Raw genomic sequence first — 14,851 nt, 5'->3', positions numbered from 1 at the left:
AATTTAACTTGTATAAATTTTAATGTTAACTGTGAAAACAAATTGAGATGGCCAATTTCATATTACGAGTAAGTATAAGGAGCCTATTAAAAAGTCCACTTCTGGACATAGTCCTATCCCAAGATGCTTTTTGAATGTCTAAGTAAGGAACACCTAAAATTACGGCTGCGCCCGGTTAATCTTAAGTTTATTTTCACTTTTAATTATGAATTCTAGAAGTATAATACCAAAATTGGTTTAGTAAACTAAACCAATTTAGGTCATGAGAAATACTAAAGTATTACAAAAGTACAAATAAAATACTCCTAAAAATCCAAATAAGATACTTTAAATAGATTATAAAACGGGAGCGCACATAATGTTATCTTCCAAGCCTTAAACTCGGGTCACATTAATCTATAAATCGGAAACTCGTAAATACGATGGTATCATTATTATACTGAGTTCCCGGAGTGCTAGTAATAGCTGTGTGGGACCCAGTTCCAGGACTCATTCACTCACATAACTAGTCGCAGTATTATGTTCCGGGATTTTTCAGTACAAAACATGTTTTTTTTTATTTCTTAATTGTTATAGTGAGTAGGATAACGTTAGTAAATATGTATTAGAATGGTATTCCATTAAGGATAACATATTTATCGAAATTTTGATGACGATTCCCTTTTTCTAAAAATCATCTCAAAATATTATGAAACTTCCATAACTTCCATTTTTATATCTAATCATTTTATATATAATCAGGTCTGATATCATTAATTAAAGTCCCATAGACTAAGATTTTTTTTGGGTTGTCATTAAATGATGCCAACACAAGGCAGAGCGTTTATTAATATTCTTCTACTATCCTACTGGTACATCCTACCCACAATGGTAGGATATACTTGGCACTGACAACTATCGCAGACTACATTAATCCGCTTACAGCTTCGATGTAAACTGCAGAACAGTCATTAGTTTCAGCTGCCAGACGGAGTAGCTACAAATAAGTTTTTCTTGCACCATACATCTTACCAGTCGTAAGCAAAATGGCTCTGGAATTTCAAATAGATGAGTGTTTGAGTTTCTTCGGCAATTAGACTACACTTAAGTAAGTATAGCAAAGTCATTAAGTTGCATTCCTTGTTGTTGTTTGTATTTAATTGTACACAGGACGGATGGAATTTATGATTGATCTTCACATTTAACATGTGTCATACTTTAACGTTTTTTTATACTATAATAAATCAGTATGTAGTGTTAATAATTTAGCCAGTACCATTACGGCAACCTTTTATGTTGCCAAAGAACAGTTTTTGAATAAAAAAATACACAACACCAATTTGTAACCTCCACAGTAGCTAGTAAAGAATTCACGTATACGATACCTACGAATATGAGAACCGTCGACGGTAGCGTACCAAGCGCAAAGAATTCGTTAAAGCTGGGTTGTGGCGAAAACTTCCCCATAGCGAAGGGCAAAGTTGCCGCCCGTTTTCAAACTTGCACGACACTCGCGCAACCAATTCGAGGTCCACAAGAAAATATGAACGCAGGCTTGATATCTACTCGTATCAAACGGAGGGTCTCTAATGCAATACAATAAAGTTGTAATTAGCATTGAAAATTGCTACGTATTCTTAGGAGCTAGAGTTACTATTTCAAGGCAACATTCCTCTATCGTTATAAATACATTTTCTGTTTAGTGCTAGAGAATATTCTTAATTTAAAATTTTCAGAAGATCTATTTTTGCAACCATTTAATCTTCACGACAAAAACAGTTTTTTTCTAAATCGAAAAAGACATTACACGCGAGAGTTTTTAACGAATCTCCGCTAACAGTGGAGGGGGTGAGACGGATCGGTAATACAAAAGTTAGGATGCGGGCCCACTCCGCAGATGTTCTTGACAAAGGTACGATGAAGGGCGGTTGTGATAAACTTTTGCGTACACTCATGTTTGCAAGATACGCTCGCCTTTTCACTGTGATGAATGGAATTTTCATGCAAGGTTTCCCACGCTTTGCTTTTAACAGCCATGGGATTTTAGGCTTGTATATTAAAAGGAGTTGTGTTAGATGTATAAAATTTGTGTGTCTGCATATATATATTATGTAAATATATCTGTGTGGGTACCCTAGTGTAGTTGGTAGAAATTGGGCAGATGAAATGTATTGTGAAGGATGTCACAATGGATTCTATTTGGCCGTTTTTCAATCAAGAATGAAAAAAGTTTCCATTGCATTGAATATCCACAGATATACCTATAAAAAAACATATGATATATATTTGTTTGAATGTGTATATAAATAAGAGGTTAACCTTTCACAAGTTTTAGTAATGAGATATATATTTGAACTTTGCATTTCTGACCTCGAATACTTTTTATAGGTAGGTACACCTTTTTGCTATCATACGAGTTCTTTAAACATTTAAGATATAAACAACACTGTAGCACACGTGAATTCGAAGGATACATATACATACGCATATATATGAAGGTGTATTTAGCGAGTGGAATTCCGCTAATTGTGCCAGATTGGGTCGGGTTAATTGGTTTGCTCCCCGAGTGTTGGAATTTACATATAATTTGCGGTCACAGTCATGTCAAAATTCGAGCGTTAGCCAATTCAGACGAACAAATGATAGTTAAAATAGCTGAAAGTTTTCCAGTGAAAATAAACTCTCCATTCATTTAATTCAGGAATGAGCTAATAATTCTTTTATAGTCGTATTGTATAGCAATCAACGTGTCTGGAGTTCTTGAATGTATTAATATTTCTGAGCAGTGATCTGGAAATAGATTTTTATTATATTTTAGTTTGTTGTATAAAAATATTTGATCGAATGTCATCATTTGATTATTATTAGTCATCTACAGAACAGACAAAAGATATAAATTACGGTGATATGTGTTCAAAGCGCTGATCATTATTTGATGAATAAAAACTAGTTTCAGAGTATAATAGTGGAGGAAGGTGAACGAGTGACATTTGGCGCAGAGCCTTCCGCAGGTGATATTTCGATCTTGCGTGAAACTTGCTTCTTCAACAAAATTACTCCAATCAAAGATAGGCCTTATTTTTCACAGCTCAAAACTTGTTTTCCCACACTTGATATTCGTAGGACTGGTAAGTCTTTCAAACCGGTCACATTTTTATGCACAGACTCTGTATCCGGGATCGCCGAGTGTACTTATGTAAAAGAATGCAAGTTATTTTTGTAAGCGGTTCAGAGTGAGCCCCTGAGTCACCCTCTTTTAGCTTACTTTACCAGTTTTGCAACGTCCTGTATAATGTATACTAAAAAAGGTGTGATACCTAATTATGTTAAAAGTTACGTTTATTATGGGGTTTACCTAAAAATATAATATTTGACGACCGAATGGCGTAGTGGTTAGTGACCCTGACTACTGAACCGAAGGTCCCGGGTTCGATTCCCGGCTGGGGCAGATATTTGTTTAAACACAGATATTTGTTCTCGGGTCTTGGGTGTTGATATTTATATTTAATATCTATCTATCTATGTATTTGTGTAGATATATCAGCTGGCGACACCCATAACACAGGTTCTACCTAGCTTGGGGTCGGATGGCCGTGTGTGAGATGTCCCCACATATTATTATTTATTATTATTATTTATACTGTAAGTGTGATTTTGAATTCAGTTTAATCAGTAGCTAGGTATGCACGTATGTAGGTAGCGTTCGAAATGTATTTTACACTTACCTATATTGTATACTAGCTGTCCCCGCGCGCTTCGCTTCGCCTTAAAAAGTTTTCACGTGGGAATTCCGGGATAAAAAGTAGCCTATGTTCTTTCCCAGGGTCTAGACCATATGTATACCAAATTTCATTCAAATCTGTTCAGTAGTTTTGGCGTGAAAGAGTAACAGACAGACAGACACAGTTACTTTCGCATTTATAATATTAGTTAGGATAATACTGCCGTATCGTATGGTAACTATTAAAATATACTTAAAATATTCCATTAATAGTACGTCATGTTACTGCGTCAGCGCAGAAAATTGTTGTCATACAAAAGACATCAACGCGGTAACTAAGTTCTTTTTTATTTCACCAATAATTAATATCGATCATACATTTTTAAAAAGGTAATGGGTGTTAAACTATCAAAATATATACTTTAAAAGTGCCTATTTATATATTGAGAAATATACAAATTGAAGTGGAAACATGACCATGCGCCGGCGCAGGTGCTGGGCGCTGCTCGCCCATACAAAAGACATCAACGCGGTGACGCGCTTACATTTTATGGTTTTTTTTTTTATATTTATTTCACTTCATAGTATCATAATTTTCTTGGTAATTTTGGAAAGCATCTAGAATGTGTGTGTGAAAGGTTGGAACCTTTCCATTAACATCCAAATTGAGGTACTTCTCTCAACAATTAATACAGAATAATATTAGTTTAATTTGCTAAAACTATGTGGATTGCAAACCAAAAGCAATTAAACAAAACGTTTAGAAAAAATAAACTACAAAACGGCCTTCATCGACCTTGCACGTACACTATTTGATTTTATTACTTCTTAACCAATGCACATGTAGAAAAACTTTTAAATACCGTGCTGAAGGCAAACGCACGGAGCCGAGGCGGCCCGAAGGCTGCCGAAGATCTCCGAAGGTGGTGAAAGTGATTCGAGGGCGTTCGCGGGGGAGGAGAGGAGCGGGGGGCGAGGCAAGGTTGCGAACCGGCTCCGCCGCTGCCAACGCCGGCGCGGCGTGCCAAAACTGTTGAGTAATAGAACAACGTTGCGTCGCCAGCCCAACACTTGTGCTCTATGAAATTTGTTACACACCGGTAATCAATGCTAAAGTTAGACAAGTGAAGCTAATTTGGAATTCTTTTAATGAGGTCGCATAGCTTCGGAGATTGTTATGATAGCGATGGCGGTTTGGTTCTAGTCAAGAAGTTGGTTAGATTAGACACACCTAGATCTGGATATGTCATTTGTTTATTTAAATATTTAATGTTTGTACCTAAATGTTCTTATGTTGTTTTGCGAACTTGACCGTAAATGTTAATTTCAATAATTAATCATTACACTCACTTCTTCAAAATTTAAAGATTAACATATTATTTCATACAGACAGTTTGAATTCCCTCAAAGGCTAGCTTCCTTCCTTGCTGTAACCTCCGCAGGAATAAGTCTTCCGCATACTAAAATACAGCCTATTGTATATACTCCTACTTCCGAAATACTATTGAATACAGAAACTGTAAGCTATTAATGTTATATTCAGGGCCTTTTCAATGAAACACCTCAAGTGAGACTGAATACTTACTCGTCTCATGGTTATTGCTATGTTTCCTAATTATAGTACAAACTAATTATTTAATTACCATTTACCCAGTTTCTCCTGTACTTCCTATGAGTTGACTGGTAGATAATGCTTTTAGCATTAAGTCCACCAAGTAAGTTTGTACACTTATTTTACATTTATTTGAGATAGAAATTCATGTACTTAAACATAGAGCTTAAGTAAAATGTCTACCATTCTATGTCCTATACACCAATCTTTTAATCAAAATCAATCATGTTTATCCAATAGTAGTCACGATATTCTATACAATGGGATCGATTGATCAAGCGATCAATAAAACTTCACTATATTGACCAATGAACATTCAAATACTCGTGACTACAATTCTACCTTAGTTATTGGCCTTTAGAATAATGCTTAATTTTATTTTATACCTCTAAAAAAGTTTAAATATTGCAGCGATGTGTTAAAAAAAACGAATTTATGATGAAATTTTAGGTTGATACTAGCTTTCAGATGTTTAAAATGTATAACATAATTATTCTCCAGATAACAATAGATAGTAGTATATTTATATAATAGATAGTATATTTTATTTCCATAAGAATACAAATACTTACAATAACTTTTACCTTTTGTTTCTCAATAACTATATACTTTGGTCATGTTTAAAAAGTTCAATTGTATTTTGAATTAAATTGCACTACCGCCGAAAGCCTAAGCCCCAATTTCTCCATAGTCGGTTATCTAACCGATAGGGATTGATTTATAAATTAAACGTCATCTCCATATAAAATTCATGACAGATGTCTCAAAAGTCAACCACTAATATCTGGTTATGCTCTAATCGACTATGGAGAAATTGGCACTAAGTAACTGTATAGGTACTGTACAATATTTGCTCGACTCTTTGCTATTATGTAATAAATTATTATGTATAGTGCTGCGGGCGATATGGTCACGCGCGTGAAATCAATACATAATCTTAAATTATTATGCATTAGATAAAGATAAAAATTGCATTGCAAAATTAAACATTTGACTTTCATAAAAAATGCTTTGTGTGATAATTATAACGTACGTATTGATGTCGATTATGAAAACCCAAAATTTAATTTTAGTAGGTAATGTCCATTGTCCAACTAAAATTTGGACAGTAGTAAACGCCCATAGAGTTTTTTTTATTCGATCAGCTGTCAGTGGATGTGGCTGACTGGTGTGTAGTAGGTCTATGCCATGCTGACTGGCCAGCCCCAGGGTGCGCCGGACAGGATAGGCTTAAACTAAATACAGTTTTTAAACAATGAGAGAGCTATTTTCTTAGTTTTAAATGCAACTGTATTTATTATGACATTATTACAAATGCGAGCTATTATTACAGCCAAATTAATAGTGATCAAAAAGTAGTTTTATTCCCACAAGGTAATTACTTCTAGTCATTTGATAACTAGTTCAAGTTCGCAATTTAGTAATTAGAATGTTTTGAAATTTAAACACAAAAAAACTACATGTAGCCAAGTCAATAGTCACTGGTCAGCGTGGAACATTTAAAAGTTATAGCTTTAGTACATATTTACCTAACGAAATCATTATGTTACAGGTTTTATTGTTATTCTTCTTATGGGAACTTGCTAGAAACTAGTAGAAACTTAAAAGTAATAAATTTCAAATAAGTGTATCACATTTTATAATATACTTACCTAATATAAATAAAGGTATGGCTGGCTATTAGCTCTACCTTCTTTTATTCACTGGCCTCTAAAACGTTACTATTTTACTTCCTTGTACAACAAGAAACACATTGTTGCAATTTCATTCTTACAAAAAACAAACCCTTTGTGCAGCATTAGTATCCGTCCCAAGTTATAACAACATTTTAACATCTATGTCTTCGATACAAGGTCCAAAACGCGTGGTAGTACCTATGTACCACGGTTATGAGCGGTCTATTGCGAGGCCAATCATTGTTGTTCAATACAAGACACGTTCTGATTGATACGTGTATGTGTGTGTGAAGTAGAGAGTGGGTGTGCATGTGTGTGTGTGTCCTTAGGAATAAACAAATCGGACCTTCAGCGCCGTCGTTAACAAGTTGAACAGTGTACATATGAGGGCTTATAACCATACATTGCGAGTAAAATAACTCTTACGGTTCACGAATTAAGAATACCAGTCACTCATAGTGAGTTCGCCACTATACACCTAACACCTTGATCGACGGATATGCGGCATTGTACCTCAAATAGCTGACGAATTATGGTACTCAGCTAAACGTGTTATAAAGTTGTCACTCGCATGTTTATAGCTCATTCAAATTCAACGGTTGTAAATGTTGATAAATATATTAATGTGGTTGTAAAGTTCACGTAACATAGCTTAACTTCACATCGTAAAAGCAATTTTAAAGCATATATAGGTAAAATTTTAAGTAAACAAAATGAAAGCTTCTATATTAAGTGTAGGGTACAAAGTGTTCTAAAAGTGGAATTATGAAAAACTTTTGTTCTTAGACTTTTTATGAATTTCCTAAAGTCGTAGAACCAAAAATTATTTATATTACTATGTATATGACTTTTAGAGCACTATTTAAACTGAAGAAGCTTCGGTTTTGACTTACTATAGGTACTCTTGTTTAATGCACTGCATTTTAACCACGTTTCCCATCAAAACTATTCCTAAATTCTAAGCTGTTTTTTCGGTCAGTATAAAAATAAGTCAACCGGTAACCAGTGACATGTGACCCAAATAGACAGGGCAGGCGACAATAGTCGTGAGACCGTGAGAAAGTTTCATAATAACGACAATGGAGCTAGCGGTTCGGACCTCTTACGTTATTTGCATGTAAAGTGAACTGGGCTCTTCATTGTATAACGCGATTAACGTGCACCAATTAAGAGCAAAAGTTGTATGTTGATCGCGAACCGGCATCACCACATGCCGCGGCATAAGCATGGCATAACGGTCGCACGCCGCGGATTTCGGGTCAAAGTTAGATGCACCGTTATGAAGGAAAAGAAACTGCATTTCTGGTCCTGTTACCGTTAGTGTTACGACTCGGCTTTGAGTTTAAACACTAAAATACTAAAGTGATGAAAGAATGGAGTTGCCAAATCTAAATACCCAACGCAGCGCAAGGTTATTACCATTGAGAAAAAAGTGAACTTAAACTGTAGCAAATAGAAAATATTTCGAGTAGCCGTTGCCTTAGTCAGTCAGCCTGTTGCGCGCCTGGCATTCCATGCCGTGCTATGCGAATTATAATTGTTCGGTGTCGCAACGCAACCTTGATGCTATAATGCGTCAGACTTGCGCCACCTGCGAGGCGGCTCCACCAGCTGACATACACCATACCTCTGAATGAATAGCATTCACAAAAACGTGCAGTTTCACAGTCTGAATCGGACTTTTTATATCGAAACCATTCAAACGAGTACGAAACAATTGAGCTCCGGAGTTTTCGCGTTGCAGGGAATTTTATTCGCGCGCTAGACCCGGTATTTACACGTTGGAATCGTCACGTCTCTACACTACACATCATCGGTTGCAGTGACGCTTCCGCTTTTGAACTTTGAAGTACGAGTATTTCATGCATACGTATTTTACCCGGATAAATGTTCTGCGTGGTAGATTGTGCGGAATCACAGCGCCGCTGCAGGCACCCTGCCCGGGATTGTGAATAAGGTTGAAAGTGGCGTCAGCAAGCGACGTTTAGAAGGTCGGGGGTAGTTTGAATAATCTCCAGTGTGTCGGGTGAAGTGAAGAATTTAAATTTGGAAACGGCGACGGCGTGGTCGGCAAGAAAATCTTGGAACGAATTTAATTCGTTTTTGTCGAAAACTTTGAGGCGGACGTGTAGGTACGTAGGGAAATGAAATTCTTCATGAATACAAGATTGATATTTATTAAATTTCCTATTTTACTTAATCACACACACAGATCACATAATATGAAGGGAATTTTAAGAAATGATCAATTGATCAAGTCAGATGTTTTTGCAATACAGGCGGGTTGGAGATATCACACAAAACAGACTGATCGCTTAGCACCAGAGATCAATCAAAACTTAAATAAATATTTTCCTCAACCGGGAATTGTACTCAAGACCAACGGCGCAAGCACTAGTATTACTAACCGCTACGCTATCCAGCTATGTTTACTACGTACTCACTGAATTAGAAATGCAAATATCGTTACCAAAATTACCCGAGTAATAGAATAGTTCCACGATTACATCTTTCGTACTATACGTATGTGTTTGCGGTTGTTAACTTAGAGTGAGTATAATTATTTAATAAGAGAGTAAGTAGTGCATATAGTATGCGTGTTCAATTTAATGATCGGTCTATGATAACGTATTGTGTCGTTTTTTTAATAAAAAAATATTATGTTTGATACCTATTAGGTTTATTTATTAATCAGAGCACATAGATTTTCATAATTATTATTAGCTTGGAGTTGATCCATGTACCATATCGATATTATGTAAACTTCTGCTTCTGAGATTCCTATTCATTTTGTCAAATAATTTTCTCTACCAGCTTTCACAGAACCCTTTTCACAAAATCAACGTTTTGCTTTTAAGAATTACATACACATACGAATATACTCTTACATTAAGCAATTAGCAGTCACATATTTACACATACTCAGGTATACTAGTTTTAAGTATCAGGTTTAAGGAACCGGACGTCAAGGAAAAGTTAAATCTCACCAACTAGCCGGTAGCCCTCGGTGAACGACCTAGAGCGCCGCCATAATGGCTCCCTACTGCGTTCATTCTAGTAAACTAGGGGCTACTAATGCTGCACTCTCATATTAAGTTTAAATGTATGCTCGTATCGGGAAATCGGTGTTGTTGGATCGGAACGATTCGCTTTCTCCCCCCGGGCCGCCGCCGCGCCGCCGCCGCAGCTAGAGCCGTGAGGCGCTCCGGCATCTTAAAAATGACGCAGCCGTGACGTCATCCCACGTTTCACCGACCAACCAAAACGCTAATGCAATACGAAATACGAACATTCCTTCTCGTCATCTGCGAACGGCATGCGGAGTGCGAGTTTTTACACCGTTCGATTAGCGGCGAGTAAACTCAAATTTGTAGGGCGCGGGATAGACACCACCAAACACACGTTTTGTACACGCGCTGCGTTAGGTTTCATACTGCTCGATCGGTTAAGAAAAACCTGCACTAGGCCTTTTGTAAGCCGATTCAATTCCAAACACCACGGCTTGCCCTTTACATGTAAGACTTTAATCCACGTGCGTGCCCGACATTAAATTGGTTTAGGCGTACAAATTGCTCAATCTCGTGTAGCAGATGCTCCGTTTGGTGGACAATTTCATTTGACATATGTCACATATTGCACCAGTTACCTTTTTTTATTGTATTTGAATTATCGTACTACGGCGTTGTCGTGTGTTGTACACATTAGGCTCCGTACCCACCTTTAGTAGACATAATTTAGTTCTAAAGTTTTGTGACATCACTGACACGGCTTTACATTACTAAAGTCAGCGTGATACGGGTCAGAATAACAAACTTTTGGCCGTAATGAATGCCGACATCTACCTTAATCAACTTACTTGATGAACTATGTTTGCTCTGTCACCTCTTCTACGAATCTTAGCTCCAATTTCACAATAGTCGGTTAGATCGTAACCAGGGAATGGTTCATCAATTATATATGTCATCTCCATATTAAATTCTTGACAGATGTGTCAGAAGTCAACCAATGGTGGTTATGCTTTAAACCACTATGGAGAAATTGGCACTTAAGGTGCCGACTGGCATTGAATATCGATTTTGGAAAGGCAAAAATGTCTAAACAACTTTTGGTTCCGAGATTGAGTGGTACATTGCTGGAATCAAATGAACTTTCCGCGATCAGCAACGGAAAAAAATCGCCTTCTTCCGTCTTTTGATGTGAATAATCGAATAGATAATTGTTTGTACTGTATTGTACTGATTAACTTTATCACTGATCAGCTCGCTGTTCTGTCATGCCGAATATTCGCCTCATAACGTGCTCTCATCGAGCGAATATGAAATGTCAAACGCAAACGTCACCTCTATATCTAATGTTCTAAACGCCGTCACCGCCGCTTATTGTCATCGATATAACAAAATTCCACATACTAATACGATTTTATGTTTGTTTCAGATGTAACCGCGCAATCAAAATGGTGTGAACGTAATTAAAAAGTGTTTCGCCGGCCTAATATGGCAGGTCCTTGTGTAAATGTGACTTTCTAATAACAATACGTGTCCGTGCCCCACGCATGACGTAGAGAGTGGCGCCACCATGGGCCGACGACGGTGGAGGTTCATCTCCATTGCTGCTATACTGCTGTTCCTGACAAAAGACATACGGTGTCAAGGTGAGAATATTGTTCACAATCCCGTTATGTATAATTCATTCTCAGTGGTAGAGTAAGTAATAGGTATACCGATGGGTTTGATAGCTGAATTAAATCTGACGGCTCTATAAGATCTCTATATAGAGGAATAGTCATAAAATTATTGACAGAAAATGTTGAAACTTTATTGTTTGTAATGGATTTTGTTCGTAAATATATCGATAGGTAACAAGTCGATAGGATTTTACTTTGTGAAAACTCTAGCACTTTCAAACTCAAAACGTCCCCCAACAGCGTATAGGTGAAAAATACATGAAAAAAAATAGATTTTTTGGAGGAGCTTACTCGAAAGTTTCATTTTATCACGTTCAAGGAATAAAATAATATGTTCTCTGTTTAAAAGTTCTAGTTTTTTTTTTATATTCAGGGTCAGTCGACTGGGATTCAAGTCATTCGGAAGGCTGGGATTTATTTTGCGTGACAATTAAGAGAGATCGATGATAGGAGTAATATCGGCCGATTGCTAAAAATAAATTGATTGATCTACCGTTTTTTGTAGAAACAAAAAGCTGATTAGAAGTCTCAAGCTGCCATTCCTTATTAAGTATCTCATCTTATCCAATTCTGTTAAAGTTACTTATATAATTTGGTACCTTAAGTGAAAACAGGTGTTCTTATCAAACTCGTGTAAAAGATTAGGTCTTAATTTGGTCACGAGAAAAATATATTAAGTATTTTAGAAAGTTCACGAATATAAAACTTAAAACGAAAATAAACCGTTCTTTATTTAAATACTACTACTACACTACTCGAAGCTTCTGTAGCTTTCTTTGAAGAACCCTACTCATTATATGTGCTTTTAAAATTCGTAGGTAACCTTTAAACATAATTAATTTTCATGAAAGCACCAGAATCATTATTTAAAAACGCGACGCGTTTTTTTTTAATTTATTTATACTAAACATTGTGTAAAATAGTTAGGTTTTTAAATTAATGTGCCATTAAACCTGAAGGGTTTCTCTTGACACTAGATACAATCGTGGTCTACAAAGCAGTAACATGAATAAGTGTTAAGTGTTAATACTATTTTAACGGACTCTCCAAAACGTCTGGTATGTGAACTGCGTAATTGTATTATTGACTACAATACACTTGTCAAATAATACACTGTTGGTAATTTTGTCTTGACCATTTTACGCCCAAATCCTCTTCAACAATGCATATAAACTTTTCATCAAATAATATTGAAAATGTTTTGACATTCAGCTAATTGTTCTGACCCACTTCGTCACTTTATGTAACCATGTAGCACGACTATTGTGCAATGCTGTAATCGATCAACTGTTTACCTAATTACGTACGTTGTTTAGCTTGTTAAATTGTTTATTGTATAATGGCAATAAAACATTTACCGGACTATTATCAGAATTAAATTTATCAACACTGTTTTCATATAACGTTTTCATTATCTCGTCTGTATTCTGTTAATACATCCTTTGAGATAATAATTATACATACTTAACAGTCGATTAGAATGTTCTAATCAACTGGAATATGTATTCCTGCTAACATCGACGTCATAACTACTCATAACACTGGGATTATTTTAAGATTTTGTATAGAGCATCCTAACCACTGCTGTTATTTATTATGCAGTATTTGCCAAGACCCCAACTCTGTCTAAATGTACTTCCACCCTCTTTGTATCCCACAAAGTGTCAGCGTTGGGCCCGCAATATGGCTTAGCCAAGCAACTTAATAGCAAAAGGCAAACACACGCTCCCTAATCTTAGTATTATAGGTACCTACAGTTTTTTTTTTCGATGGTACTGTTGCAAATTTATTAAAATACAATATCTAATGAGCCCTTCTAAATCTTTAATGGTATATACATAGAAAAACATAATTAAATATTCAGGTATTTTATCCAAAAAAGAGATTGAATAAACGCTTGTGGTACTAAATAAAATGTCTATATTTTTATAAATACTACGAGAAAACATTAATTGTTATGTACAAAAATTTAATATAATATTTATACGAAAAACTGTTATACCTATTCATTTTAATAATTGGCAGGTTTTATGTGACTAAATCTGAGCTCAATGGGGATTCTAGCGATTACAAAACAAAACAAAACAAACAAATATCTATGGCAGAAAATATAGTCATAAATATACTTTAATAGGTATAGGTAACTATAATTTAGTAGATTAGTTCTAAAAATTAAATCACAGGACAGCAATATCCGATTCATTTCAATTTGTCTTTTACTTGTAGTTCCATTGTAAGTGCACTGTTCGTGCAAGAATGCAGCTGAATATGTTATTTCTCATTGCAGAAGCGAGAAACGACATAGCCAACAAGCCATGCGCTCGTAAAAAATATGTGTGTAAAATATGTAGTTATGTATTTAAAAATTACGTTCTGACTTGCATGTTCTTTTTATATATTTATCATTACAATTGAGGTTAATTCCATTCACCATTACGTAATTTTATTACCTACCGTTGTTACGGTAATAAAACTGTTTAAAATTTCGTTTAAATGTTGTCATTTTAAACCATTTAGGATCAATTTTAATAAGGCGTTGGTTATTCGTTATATAACATTGTTATGTACCTACACATACTTTATTGAAGGGTAACTAAGGTATTCATTATTAAGTATTCATAACAGAAATGGTTAATTTCTGTGGGGATTGCTGGTCCAGCTCCGTATAATGAAAAGTCCGGAATGAAATTATTACGTCCCATGTTTTTTAACAAAACACGATCCGAGCAAAAAAGCTACATTGTAATTTGCAGCAGTTGCAAATCTCTAACAATTTATGGCGCAAGGATTAAGTTTTTCCCCCGCATATTTTTATATTTATAATTGGTCCTTAATTATCTTTATTCAGCTGTTCTTTTAAGCTCGGCCAGAAATTTTGGAATTATTGTTGTATATCATGTTGGATATGTGTACTGTATGTTCACAAGAGTATATTATTTGTGTATGTGACTTTAATTATACTTATATTTTTGTTGTAAATAGTTAAGCTTATTATGTATAAGCATAAATGAGTCATTTTAGATCATAATCGCCCGCGTGTTCAAAAGTGTCGCACTCACATGTGGTTGCATTATTTCTGTGGGGTTAAAATGTAAAGTGTTGGCAACGAAGAATTGTAATTGTAAAACGTAAATTTCTACTTGTTGTAAATGTAAAACACATTTTGTTTCTCATTTTGT

General features: G+C 35.5%; 1 protein-coding gene across 1 annotated transcript in view; it reads left to right on the top strand.

The window, feature by feature from the left end:
- The window catches only part of LOC119691301 (mucin-5AC), a 52,506-nt gene that overhangs the window by 20,122 nt on the left and 17,533 nt on the right, over positions 1-14,851 (top strand). The window contains exon 2 of the mRNA XM_038108532.2: positions 11,423-11,639. Within this exon, the coding sequence (XP_037964460.2) occupies positions 11,564-11,639 (76 nt within the window). The 5' untranslated portion in view covers positions 11,423-11,563. The remainder of the gene's footprint in view (positions 1-11,422; positions 11,640-14,851) is intronic.

The sequence above is a fragment of the Plutella xylostella genome, chromosome 15, assembly GCF_932276165.1.
Source record: "Plutella xylostella chromosome 15, ilPluXylo3.1, whole genome shotgun sequence".
In the NCBI taxonomy this organism is placed as follows: domain Eukaryota; kingdom Metazoa; phylum Arthropoda; class Insecta; order Lepidoptera; family Plutellidae; genus Plutella; species Plutella xylostella.
The sequence above is the reverse complement of the archived record's forward strand: the minus strand, read 5'-3'. Positions and strand labels throughout refer to the sequence as shown.